At 40.6% G+C, this 10,603-nt stretch overlaps 1 protein-coding gene across 1 annotated transcript in view; it reads left to right on the top strand.

Moving 5' to 3' along the window:
- Positions 1–785: 785 nt before the first annotated feature.
- The window catches only part of nrxn2 (neurexin 2), a 630,539-nt gene continuing 620,721 nt past the window's right edge, over positions 786–10,603 (top strand). Inside the window, exon 1 of the mRNA XM_022752210.1 lies at positions 786–1,497. Within this exon, the coding sequence (XP_022607931.1) occupies positions 786–1,497 (712 nt within the window). The remainder of the gene's footprint in view (positions 1,498–10,603) is intronic.

Below are 10,603 nucleotides of genomic sequence, written 5' to 3'. Positions count from 1 at the left end.
TATTTTAAAAAAGGTCTATTGTGTTTATTCAGGGTGAAATTCACTGAAGGATGTTTGCATGTAATTTACAGTTGTTTTTTTTTTTGTGTGTGTTTCTTCCAGATCCCCACCTGCCACCATAATGAAGGGACCCATACCTGAGTAAAACCTCATGTTCTATACATTTCTGGCGAAGAATGGGTGTATGCTGAAACCATGAACGTATCGCATGCTCTATCAGACACCAGCAAGCTCTAATACCCGTCTACTCCACAGCTCCCTCTCTTTTGCTCATTTTCTTCTGCTTGCACCCCCCTTAAAGAAAGATCACAATCGGATAACTCTTCCCCCAAGCTTTTGGCAGGGGCTCACATTTCCTGGAAATTGCACCGAGATCTGGATTCTAGAGACAAAGATTCTATTTTCGGTCCAGGGGAGACCGAAGGCTTTTGAAGAAACGGCTGTGTTGAAATTATCATACCCCCCCCTCTTTTACTCTCCCGCTATTCCTCATTCCTTTCCTCCAAGTCCCAGAGGCACCAACTGATGGAGAGACGAAGGAGAGAGTCAGGATAAGGACAAGAATTAGAGCATCAGAGAGAAGGGGAAATAACTGCTGATTCGTCAGGAAAATTGTAGTAGGGCCACTGTGAGGATTACTATCCCCAGTTAGCTTTATATCCCAGTTGTTCAGTGTTACATAACAATTGCTGTTTACATTTGAAATCTGTTAGCTACAGTGAAGACGTTACCTCTGTGGTTCACTACACCTATAAGATATAAAGTAGAGAAGGGGAAACTTGAGCATGACAAGGGGGTTAAGATTCCTCTGTTGGCCCCTGTGGCCTCTGGCCCTCTCCAGCCTGCTCAGTACAGTGAAGATGCTGGAATTCGGTGGAGCACCTGGCCAATGGGCACGCTACGGCCGCTGGGAAGCAGGATCAGTGGGCGAGCTGAGCTTCAGTCTCAAGACCAACATTAGCAAAGCCTTGGTACTCTACCTGGACGACGGCGGCAACTGTGACTTCTTGGAGCTCCTGATCGCCGGCGGGCGCCTCCAGCTGCGCTTTGCCATCCACTGCGCCGAGCCGGCCACTTTGCACATGGAGACTCGGGTGAACGACGACCGCTGGCACATGGTCTTGCTCACCCGCAACTTTCGTGAGACCCTCCTGATGGTGGATGGAGAGACAAAAGTGGCCGAGGTGAAGTCCAAGAGGAAGGAGATGGCGGTGGTCAGCGACCTGTTTGTGGGCGGGATCCCGCCTGATGTGCGCCTGTCTGCGCTGACGTCCAGTACAGTGAAGTATGAGCCACCCTTCCAGGGCTTGATCTCAAATCTCAAGGTCGGAGAGATGCCTCCTACTTTGTTAAACAGCCAGGGCATTCAGAGCGACCTGGAGTACCTGTGCACCAAACAGAACCCGTGCTTCAATGGAGGGTTTTGCTCTATTCAGTATGGAGAAGTTCACTGTGACTGCACCCACACCCGCTTCAAGGGGAAGTACTGCAAGGAAGGTAAGGAACTATCACCTTGTCCTGGCTTTACGCTGATTTATATGCATTGCTAGTGTATGCTAGGGCATGCTAAACCTTAGCTAACTTACAACTGTTTTAGGTCTGTTTCCTTGGTTACTCAAAATCTCTATGATGTAATGAGATGTTGGTGATTTACCGCTGAGGTTTTTTGGTGTCTGTGCAGCAGTTGAGTTTGCTGAGGGTCAGCGACAGGAGAGGTTCTGCATAGTGAGGGCAGTTGCTGATTTCTGATGTGTATAAATTATACTGAAATAGACTTTTCTTGACCTTTTCAAGTCTCTTGCAGAGAGGTCACATGTGAGTCATCTCTTTTAGTGGCAGTAGGATGATGGTGTTGTAGTAGGATTTAACAGTGAGGGTTCAGAGAAAGGACGGTGTGTTGATTTCTGAACAAGCTACCTGAGGCAGACCTTTTGCTATTTCAGTCTTCTATTGTCAAAATAATAGAAGTTTCTTTGCCTGAAAGATTGAGTTGTTGAAGGAAAAAAAAAACACTTTTTGTTCAGGTGTTCAGGATTATGTGACTCATACAAGAGTTTCAGACATGGCACAGGTGCTACTTTGAATGTAGCTGGATTTTTTTTTGAAAACAATACTTAACATCAAAGGTGCTGAATACCTAAACAGATTTATTTCAAATGCAAAATCACACATTGGAATTCTTCTCTCTCTTTCCATCTTTCTTTTCTTCTCTCTCACTTCTTACTTTCTTTCCTATTGTCTCTGGCGTACACCCTGCTCTTGCCTTCATTTGCTCTTGGGTTGTGCTCCTGTGCTGTCAGCTCATGTCAAACTCTGTTCTGTTTTAAACCTCTGGCTCCCTTCTTCACTGACACATCCCATTTCCATATCTATGGTTGCCCCCCCCCCCCCCCCCTTCACGTTCATCCATCTCTCTTTCGTCCTGCAGCATTTCTGTCTACCTTCTCCTCTCATGGCTATCTGGGCTTTCCATCTCTCCTCATCTCCCTCCCCCTCTATGTCTCTCCCGAGTTCACTGCCTTACTCCAATTATCTCTTTTTCACCTTTACCCACTCTCAGCACTTCGCACTCCAGCCTCTCCTCCTCCTGCACCCCCCCCTCCCTGTCTTTCATCCTGTCTGCATCTCCACACCTTGCTTGTGAATTCTCTCATACCCTATGCAGCCATCAGAAATTGCATGCTTTGTCTTGATCATTTGTAACGGAGGGGGAGGGGGGGGCACCCCTTCATCCTAAATTATCTACACTTTTTTCTTTGTCATATGTTCTATTAATATAACACTACAACCTCCATAATAATCAATAGACTCAGTAGCTCCTGCCTTGTTCTGTGTGATGAAATGACTTGTAATTACTGAGTCTTCAAAAGGTAGATAACTACTTTGCCACAGTTGTGTGCCGATTGTTTGAAGGCTTGCAATTTTGTGGCTCTCACAGATAAGCTTTAACAGTGCTGAAAAGAGGAACAAACACAATATTTTGTTCAATTTTTTTGTTGGTGAATTGCTTTTGATAGATCTGAAGTAATAAGAATAAAATCGGCATGCAGGCACGATTTAGATCAAAGCCTTTAAATTGTTTTGATGTGGAAAGTCTGGAACAGTCTTGGACAGTTGCGTGAGAATCTGCATTGTTTCTGTCTTTTGCGTCTCTTTTTCTGAAGAAGGCAAACAAAATAAAAAGCACAATCCTCCATTTCTTGCGGATGAGTTCTTGCTGTTTTGAGGCCCTATAGCACAGCAAATGATGTTACTGCTGGACAGCAGTATAGGTCTGTATCTTTCTTTCTTCCTCTCTCTCTCTCTCTCTCTCTCTCTCTCTCATATTTCACAGTTCCTTTAATTCTTCAAGCATTTTCTCCCTCTCTCTCTCTCTCTCTCTCTGTGTGCTCTGTGTCAGATTGCTGTGTGGTTGCTGGAAGCAGATACTGCTGCCTGGCTCTCGGCTAAATTGAGAGTGGAATACCAATGCAGTGCTACAGTGACTGCAGGAAACATTTGTCCTTTTGAAATGGAGAGAGACAGTAAGATAGAGGGAGAGGATGGAAGGAAGGAGTAGAGAAACGGAACAAGAGAGAGAGAGAGAGAGAGCAATGACTAATCAACAGTGAGAAACGGAGAGGAGAGCAAGACCGAGAAAGACAGTACGGAGATATTCATTTGCTCAGTGTTAATTTATTTTCAGAGATGTTCTTTGGTTTGAGGACTGTAAAGTGGGTCATTATGGCTGACTGCCAGTGCAGCGGTGTATTTATTCCTTTTATCTAACACGTGGGTGGGAATGTAAAGGTCCCCCCCCTACCCACCCCCTCTCTCTTGCTTTTAGTTGGTTTTAAGACACTTTAGATGTCTGTACTAACAAATCCATGTCTTGCTGTGTTAGCTCAGTGGTGAAGGGGCAATGTCAAAGGAAAGCTTGTTTTTAAAGGGCTGCTGCCTGCTCACTTCAGAGAGGGAACATTTTAATGATGAGATGTTGCACTCGCAATATATTCATGTGTCTCGTTCTAGATGATTCATGATGTACTACTTGATCATTTAGTCATTTAGCCGATGCTCCTCTTCACAGAGATGTATAATCCGTAGAATAAGCTCGGATTCTTGCGTCACTAAAACTACAAACAACCAGAAAAAAATAAATAAGTGGTGCAAAGATCTCAGCAACCACTCTGTGCATTATTTTCAAAGCAATATAGTATTATGGTTAAATTATGTTGGCTCCCAATCTACCCATGCAGATTGTTTTGGTTTTATGTATCCATGTTGTGAGGTATATTAGATTTCTGCTGAGGTAGGAGTGGGTGATACGAAATCATTTCATTCAGGAGAGGCGAGTAAACTTTTATTGTCCATGTGCAGAAACAGGAAAAGTGAGAGATGTGAGAGTCTTTGGCGATTTGACCCCATCGTGATGTCATCATGTTAGACAGCGGGGAGGATGCTCGGAATAGGGAACCCCCCACGGTCTAGACACTGGTGGTGGTGGTGGTGGTGAGCTCCACCTGGGCACTGGATATGAAGACTGGAGGTGAAAGGGAAGGAGGAAGTTCACAACAATACAACTTAAATGACAGCTGACAGCAGAAGAGAGAATAGATTTAAAGTTTGACAGCAACAACATGATTGGCTGATTGAGATTGTGGTGAAATATGATTGGTTTAGTTAAGTAGGACATATTTAGCTGATTAGAAGAAGCAGAGAGAGACTGTAAATGAAGGAGACATAACGAAGGTCTTCCTGATTGAGTTTACGCTAAGCTTCATTTGTAGTATTTCTAGTTGAAATAGTCCATTGCGGGCAATATTGGATTTTAGTTAGATTTCTTTATCCATGTAATGAAATATTTTTTGATTTATCTGGCATACAGCTCAGTGGATGAGACAAAAACAGACAGCTTCTGTCTGGTTCTTCTCTCCATGAACAGTTTATTTGATTTTTGAGAAAATGTACTTTATCAAGCTATTTCCTGATATTGAGATGAAAAATGACACATATACACATAGATGGAGGATTTTATCGCTATCGCCCACCTCCAAATGGAACTTCATTTTGTAGTGCTCACAGAATTGGAAAAATTACATTTAGAAATTTCAGCAGCAGTATGTCCTTCCAGAAACACTGTCCCTGTTACTGTGGATAATCCACAGACAAAGCTGTATGTGGGTTTCACAGGGTTTATGTCCATAGTAAAAAAAAAAAAGTAGTTCCTGTAAATACTCAAATTGAGGTCTGTGGATTAACCAGAGTGGCCACAACACTTTCCAGTCATGGGTGTTTCTGGCATGTTGCTGCTGACATTTTTTAAATGTCATTTTTTTAAAATATTGTGAGCAGGACAATTAAAACTTTATTTATATACAGTACATCATTTTGGGGTGCGAGCAAACCTGTACTCAAAACTTGGCCAAGATGTAACAATTCAGGATGTAGCAGTTATTACCATTTCTGTTGAATTTAGGGATGTAATAACAGTAAATAATAGAAATATTTGTCTATAATTGATCAATTTAAACATTAATGTGCTTCTAGTATAGCTGCCACTCACACACAGAGCAGCAGCTCATTAGCAGCCTGTTTATTTCCAAAGATGCCAAAACAGCCTTTTCACATGTGGGTGAGAACAAGCTCTGTGATGTGAATCACCAAAACAATAGCTAATGGGCTTTTACAGAACAAAATAAAATAAATGAATAAAAGAGATGTTTTCCATGGACACAAGATAATTATAGAAAATTGTGGGACAAGTGAAAGGTGCCCGTCCTTCAGAGAGAGCCAAAGAAGAGGATTTAAGAGAGAAAAGTAGCTGATTGTTAATATGTAAATATAGTTTGGTAATATGCTGCTGTGGAGTTTTGAAGGAGTTTAGATGTATTTATGGATTAAAGCAGATATTTTGTTGTGATATTCAGCCTATTTTTAATGCCAAAACCCAAAAATGAAAAAAAAGAAAGAAAAAAGTGTAACTTTTCGCTAATCAAAATGACACTAAAAGCAAAAACTGACTCATTATAAAATTCACTTTGATGGGCAAATGACAAACTGTGATCCCAACTACGGAACATTTTATTCTTGTTACTGTTAATTAGCTTTTCAATAGCATTTACACAAAAGTCATCCCTCAAACTCAACATTAAAAAGCAAAAATAATTTTAAAACTGTTGTGCATTGATCAGTTATATTAAAAAATAGTGTTGTTCCGGATCCAATTCTAGTATCAGAAATTACTCCGAGACTCCCTAAAATACTGCATTGGGAATCAGTGAGTACGTGAGTCTATGCACCAGTCTGACACCATGTAATGTACCGATAAACTTTGTAGCTTCACACGCAAGTAAAATGTCAGTTTTCCTAGAAATAAACTCTTTCTAAACTCCGTTCTAAAACAGTAGCCTACACAGGAAGTTGTGCAGCAACTGGCAACTATTGTTATAGGGCAGTGAAGAAAAACTGATTTCTGCTGAATAGAGTAATGTTAGCTGTTGAACAAGTTCACAAATAGGTGGACCTTAGTGCGGCTCCAGACCCAGATGCTGCCCTATCCAGATCTGGACCTATAACCTAGAAATTATTGAGAATTATTATTACACTTTGATGGGGTGTTTCTGTTTTAACCAGCTTTGCCAGCCTTTATGGCACCGGTCATGTGATGCTATTCAGCCAGTCATTGGAACTTGAGTCAGTGACTGAGATACACACACATAGTCAGACGAGACCAGAGACCAGAGAGAAATAAGCAAGTAGAAAGAGCCTCAGTATATGACAGCTCGCCGCAGTAGGCTACTGCAGTTTCAAATTATTTTTCCATATGTTATCAAATATGAAAAGACTCAAAATGAAAACTGCAAGCGGACGACTTGATCACTATGAGCAAATTGTTTAAACAGTATTTGTACAGGAATGACTCCCAAGCTTTTTGATCCATATAAGCAGCTGATCACCGTGATCACTATGCACCATTTCCACTGTAATGAAAGAGAGATGCTATGGCATTCATGCATTTGTTTGTGTTTAACCAAAGGCATGCCATACAACAATGACGGCAACGGCAATACAGGGTTAGTAGTATACAGCTCGTAGAGTTATGAGAAAACATTTAACAGCTGATTGGGATCGGTATCAGCAAGGAAAAATGATATTGGACCATCTCTAATTAAAAAAAACAGTGAGAGCAACAGAGTAAACAAACTGTTCTTTGTCAGATGAATGCCAGTGACTTTTGGTGACTTTACTGTATGACAATGAAGGATTTATTAACAAAGGTGGGAATAAAATCGAGTTTTTTTAATTGTAACACCTAAAAAAAGAACATATTAACAACCCTAACATCATTAACAGTTAGTTGGATATGACAGAGAGAGTGTAGTAGAGAAATTGCCGGTTTTCTCTTCCATCCTCTTTACTAACAGCTGCTCTATGCTCATGAATACAAGGCTTTGGAAGAGACTGGACTCTGACATAAAGAAGTTGCTTTCAAGTCTGTCTAAAGTAAAGATGGAAAGGTAAAGTCCTAACCATTCGATCATTGCCACACGGCGTTACATAAATCCTCTCAAAAGATGCGTTTTCAACATCCATTCTTTGATAGCCTGTAGTGCAGTTTGGACAAATGATTGAAACAGAAGCTATTAGCCACAAAGGTATAATTTACTACAAAATATTGGCTTCCAGACTTTGTAATGATGAATGTCAACCCCATGTGGAATCTGCTCAATCTGAAAATGGAATATGACAGCTGAAGTTTTGTGATTTAAGGAGGTTGTGCCATCTCATCTCCCTAGCGCAGTTTAAAAAAAAAAAAAAAAAAAAAAAAAAATTCCTCTCCTCTCTTTGTATCTGTATCTCCTGTTGCGTTCATTTGAATACCAGTGATCTCTCTCAGCTGTTAGCATCCTTCATCGTTGTCTGGCACTGACGGGTTTTGGCATTTTGCTCATTCACGTTAATATTGCTCAGGTGAAGTGGGAGGCTGTTCAGACATTACACAGTCGGACTGATGATTTTTTTTTTTTAAATGACCTCTGACACCGCTGTCAAAATTCAGATTTCACTTCACAAATATAACAGAGAAACAAGCATACATGCTACCTGAAACATTTATGTGCTTAATGTATGTGTGTAGGTGTATCTTCCCTGCCATAACCATAGATTCTCTTCCCATTAGCTTGCATTTTGAGCTAGTTATGGCCAAGCCTTTTATTATTAGGGGTTGTAATTAAAGCTGCTATGTGCCTCTGTGGGCCATTGTTTTTATAATTGATGCTGACCCTGACTTTATTCTCTGCTGACCCCCAAACGGCAGAGCAGGGCGAGGCAGCTATAAGCTCTCAAGTTAGGGTAATTAGAGGTTAAATGAATGTGTGAAAATGACTGCTGTGATATTAGTGCATCCATTTACTCAACAAATGGAAAAGTCTTTCAGGTTGCCATTGAGGTTGGATATGCACCTGACTTAAAAGCTATTTGTCATGTTTTTTTTTTTTCAAGTCTCCCATAAATTGCCATTTAGAGCTGACTTGACAGACTCCAGCTGTTAGAAATGGTACATGCAGAGTAGCCAGTCACCTCATTAGAATTCAATAAAAGCAGTAAAAACACTGAGACACTTCTTTCTTGAGACTAACTGGAGTTCAGAATAAAAATAAACCTAAAATCAGCATGTATTGAATTTATTGACCTCTGTGGCCATTTCCCTCTATCAATTTGCAGATGCTCCGGTCAGTGAATTTAATTACTTACATATTGATTTTGTAAAGCCAAATGCTGGCAATTTCCAAAGTGACAGAGATTTATTTTGTTAAAAGGTCTCATATTTTACACTTTTTTTATTTGAAGTTTTGGTATCCATAAGAAGATACATTTAGGTATATATTTATATATATTATGGTTTTATGACCCGAAAACTATGTCATTGTATTTTTACATCTCCTCTCTCAGGCTTCTTTCTGGAACACAATCAGAAGAGAGGAGGCTCTGAGCCTGTCTTCTGGTTGGGTTACTGTTTTCTGAGAGATTTAATAAAAATATAGCAGATTTCAGGTAAACACTCGGAGAAACCAAATCCTGCAAGTTTGGATGGAGGATCCAGGTGGGAGGGAAGTGGAGCATGGCTGAGAGCGGTGACTGCTTTTTTGTGACATCACAAAGTTACAGAAGTCCTGACGGCTGGTTTTAAGGCTCAGTTTCTGAATACAGGCTCTGTGGACTGAGTATAGTAAAGTATAAAGGGGAGTCAACACTGGGAGTGTCTTGAATGTTTTCACTCAACTGTCTGATGAGGTATGCTTGTGCTACGTGCACACCTGTGTCCTTAAGTATTAAGCATTCCTAAGTTTTTTCCATAACTACAGTGTGTTGACTGTGTGTATTAGCAGTGATTTAGATATAATTTTCTGTACATTTGGGAAGTTTGTTGTCTTAATTGGACAATCTAAAAAGTCATATTCATAATAACATGACATTATGTTCATATATAGCTTGTGACAGGAAATGGTATCTGACAGTGTCACAGAAAACTACATGTTATCTGTCCACAGCCACTGTCTGTTCTCCAGCAGTGAAATCAACACATCACCATTTATGAGGGGAAAAAGGTTCATGCCGCAGCCTGTTTCTTCCAGACACTGCCATATAGAGAAATGTTCAAAAACAGCTGCTTAGCTCATTACCGCTCACTACTCTCCAATTCACTTTCATCATCACTTTTTATTATATATGTTGGAGAATAGCAGAAACCTGTGTCCCTGTGGAGCCTTGCAGTTAACCGGCCAGGACCCTGCATGTCGGGTAGGCAGACCCCATCCCTCCCCCTTAAAGCAAGAAGCCGTGACCTCTGGTGAGCCCCTAGCTGCAGAGTGAGAGAGAGCAGTGCCACGTTCAGGGAGTCAAGGCATCAATTTCAAACACACACTGTCCTTTTTATAGCCTGTGGCGATGTTTTAACACGGTCTGCCGTGAACAGATGCTATTTTCCTCAACAGGCCTGAATAATCTGGGTTTATCAGCTGACGACAAGGGCTCAACACTGCTCTTAACACCACAACACCCATGAACTTGGCATTTATTATGCTGTAGTTCTGTATCATTTTCAGCTTGAACATTGTTTTTTATATTGAATTACCTTCAGACAGAAAGGTAAACTCAAACGTGATGTTGAAAATAACTTTTCCTTTTATTCTCTCAACATGTGTGACAAAAAATCCTCACACCCATGAACATGATGTTTTTCACTGCAACACTACATTGATATGATGAAAATCACATGAACACATTTGTAGTTACACACAGTGAAACAGGGAGCTGTTATAGAAAATAAGTATGTGTTTTAAAAGGGCTGCATTCAGCCATTTTAAACTGTGAATACTTTTTAACCGTGGATATGGTTAAATAAGGCAAATCAATAAGGCCTATAAATAAAGTAAACTATCACTGCCACAGTATTTGGTTTCTATTTCACATGATTGATTTCCACCTTAACTGTGTTGCTTTCAGTTAGAAATAAATCTACAAGACTTGGAACTTCATTCCTGTGAATCGACAGGTTGGAGAAGACCATAGGCCCACTGAGGTTGAGCAAAGGATTGTAAACTTGCATTAAGAAAAAAAT

The sequence above is a fragment of the Seriola dumerili genome, unplaced genomic scaffold, assembly GCF_002260705.1.
Source record: "Seriola dumerili isolate Sdu_G_001 unplaced genomic scaffold, Sdu_1.0 BDQW01000167.1, whole genome shotgun sequence".
NCBI lineage: Eukaryota > Metazoa > Chordata > Actinopteri > Carangiformes > Carangidae > Seriola > Seriola dumerili.
Note: the sequence above shows the minus strand (reverse complement) of the source record. Positions and strands in the feature narration are given on the sequence as shown.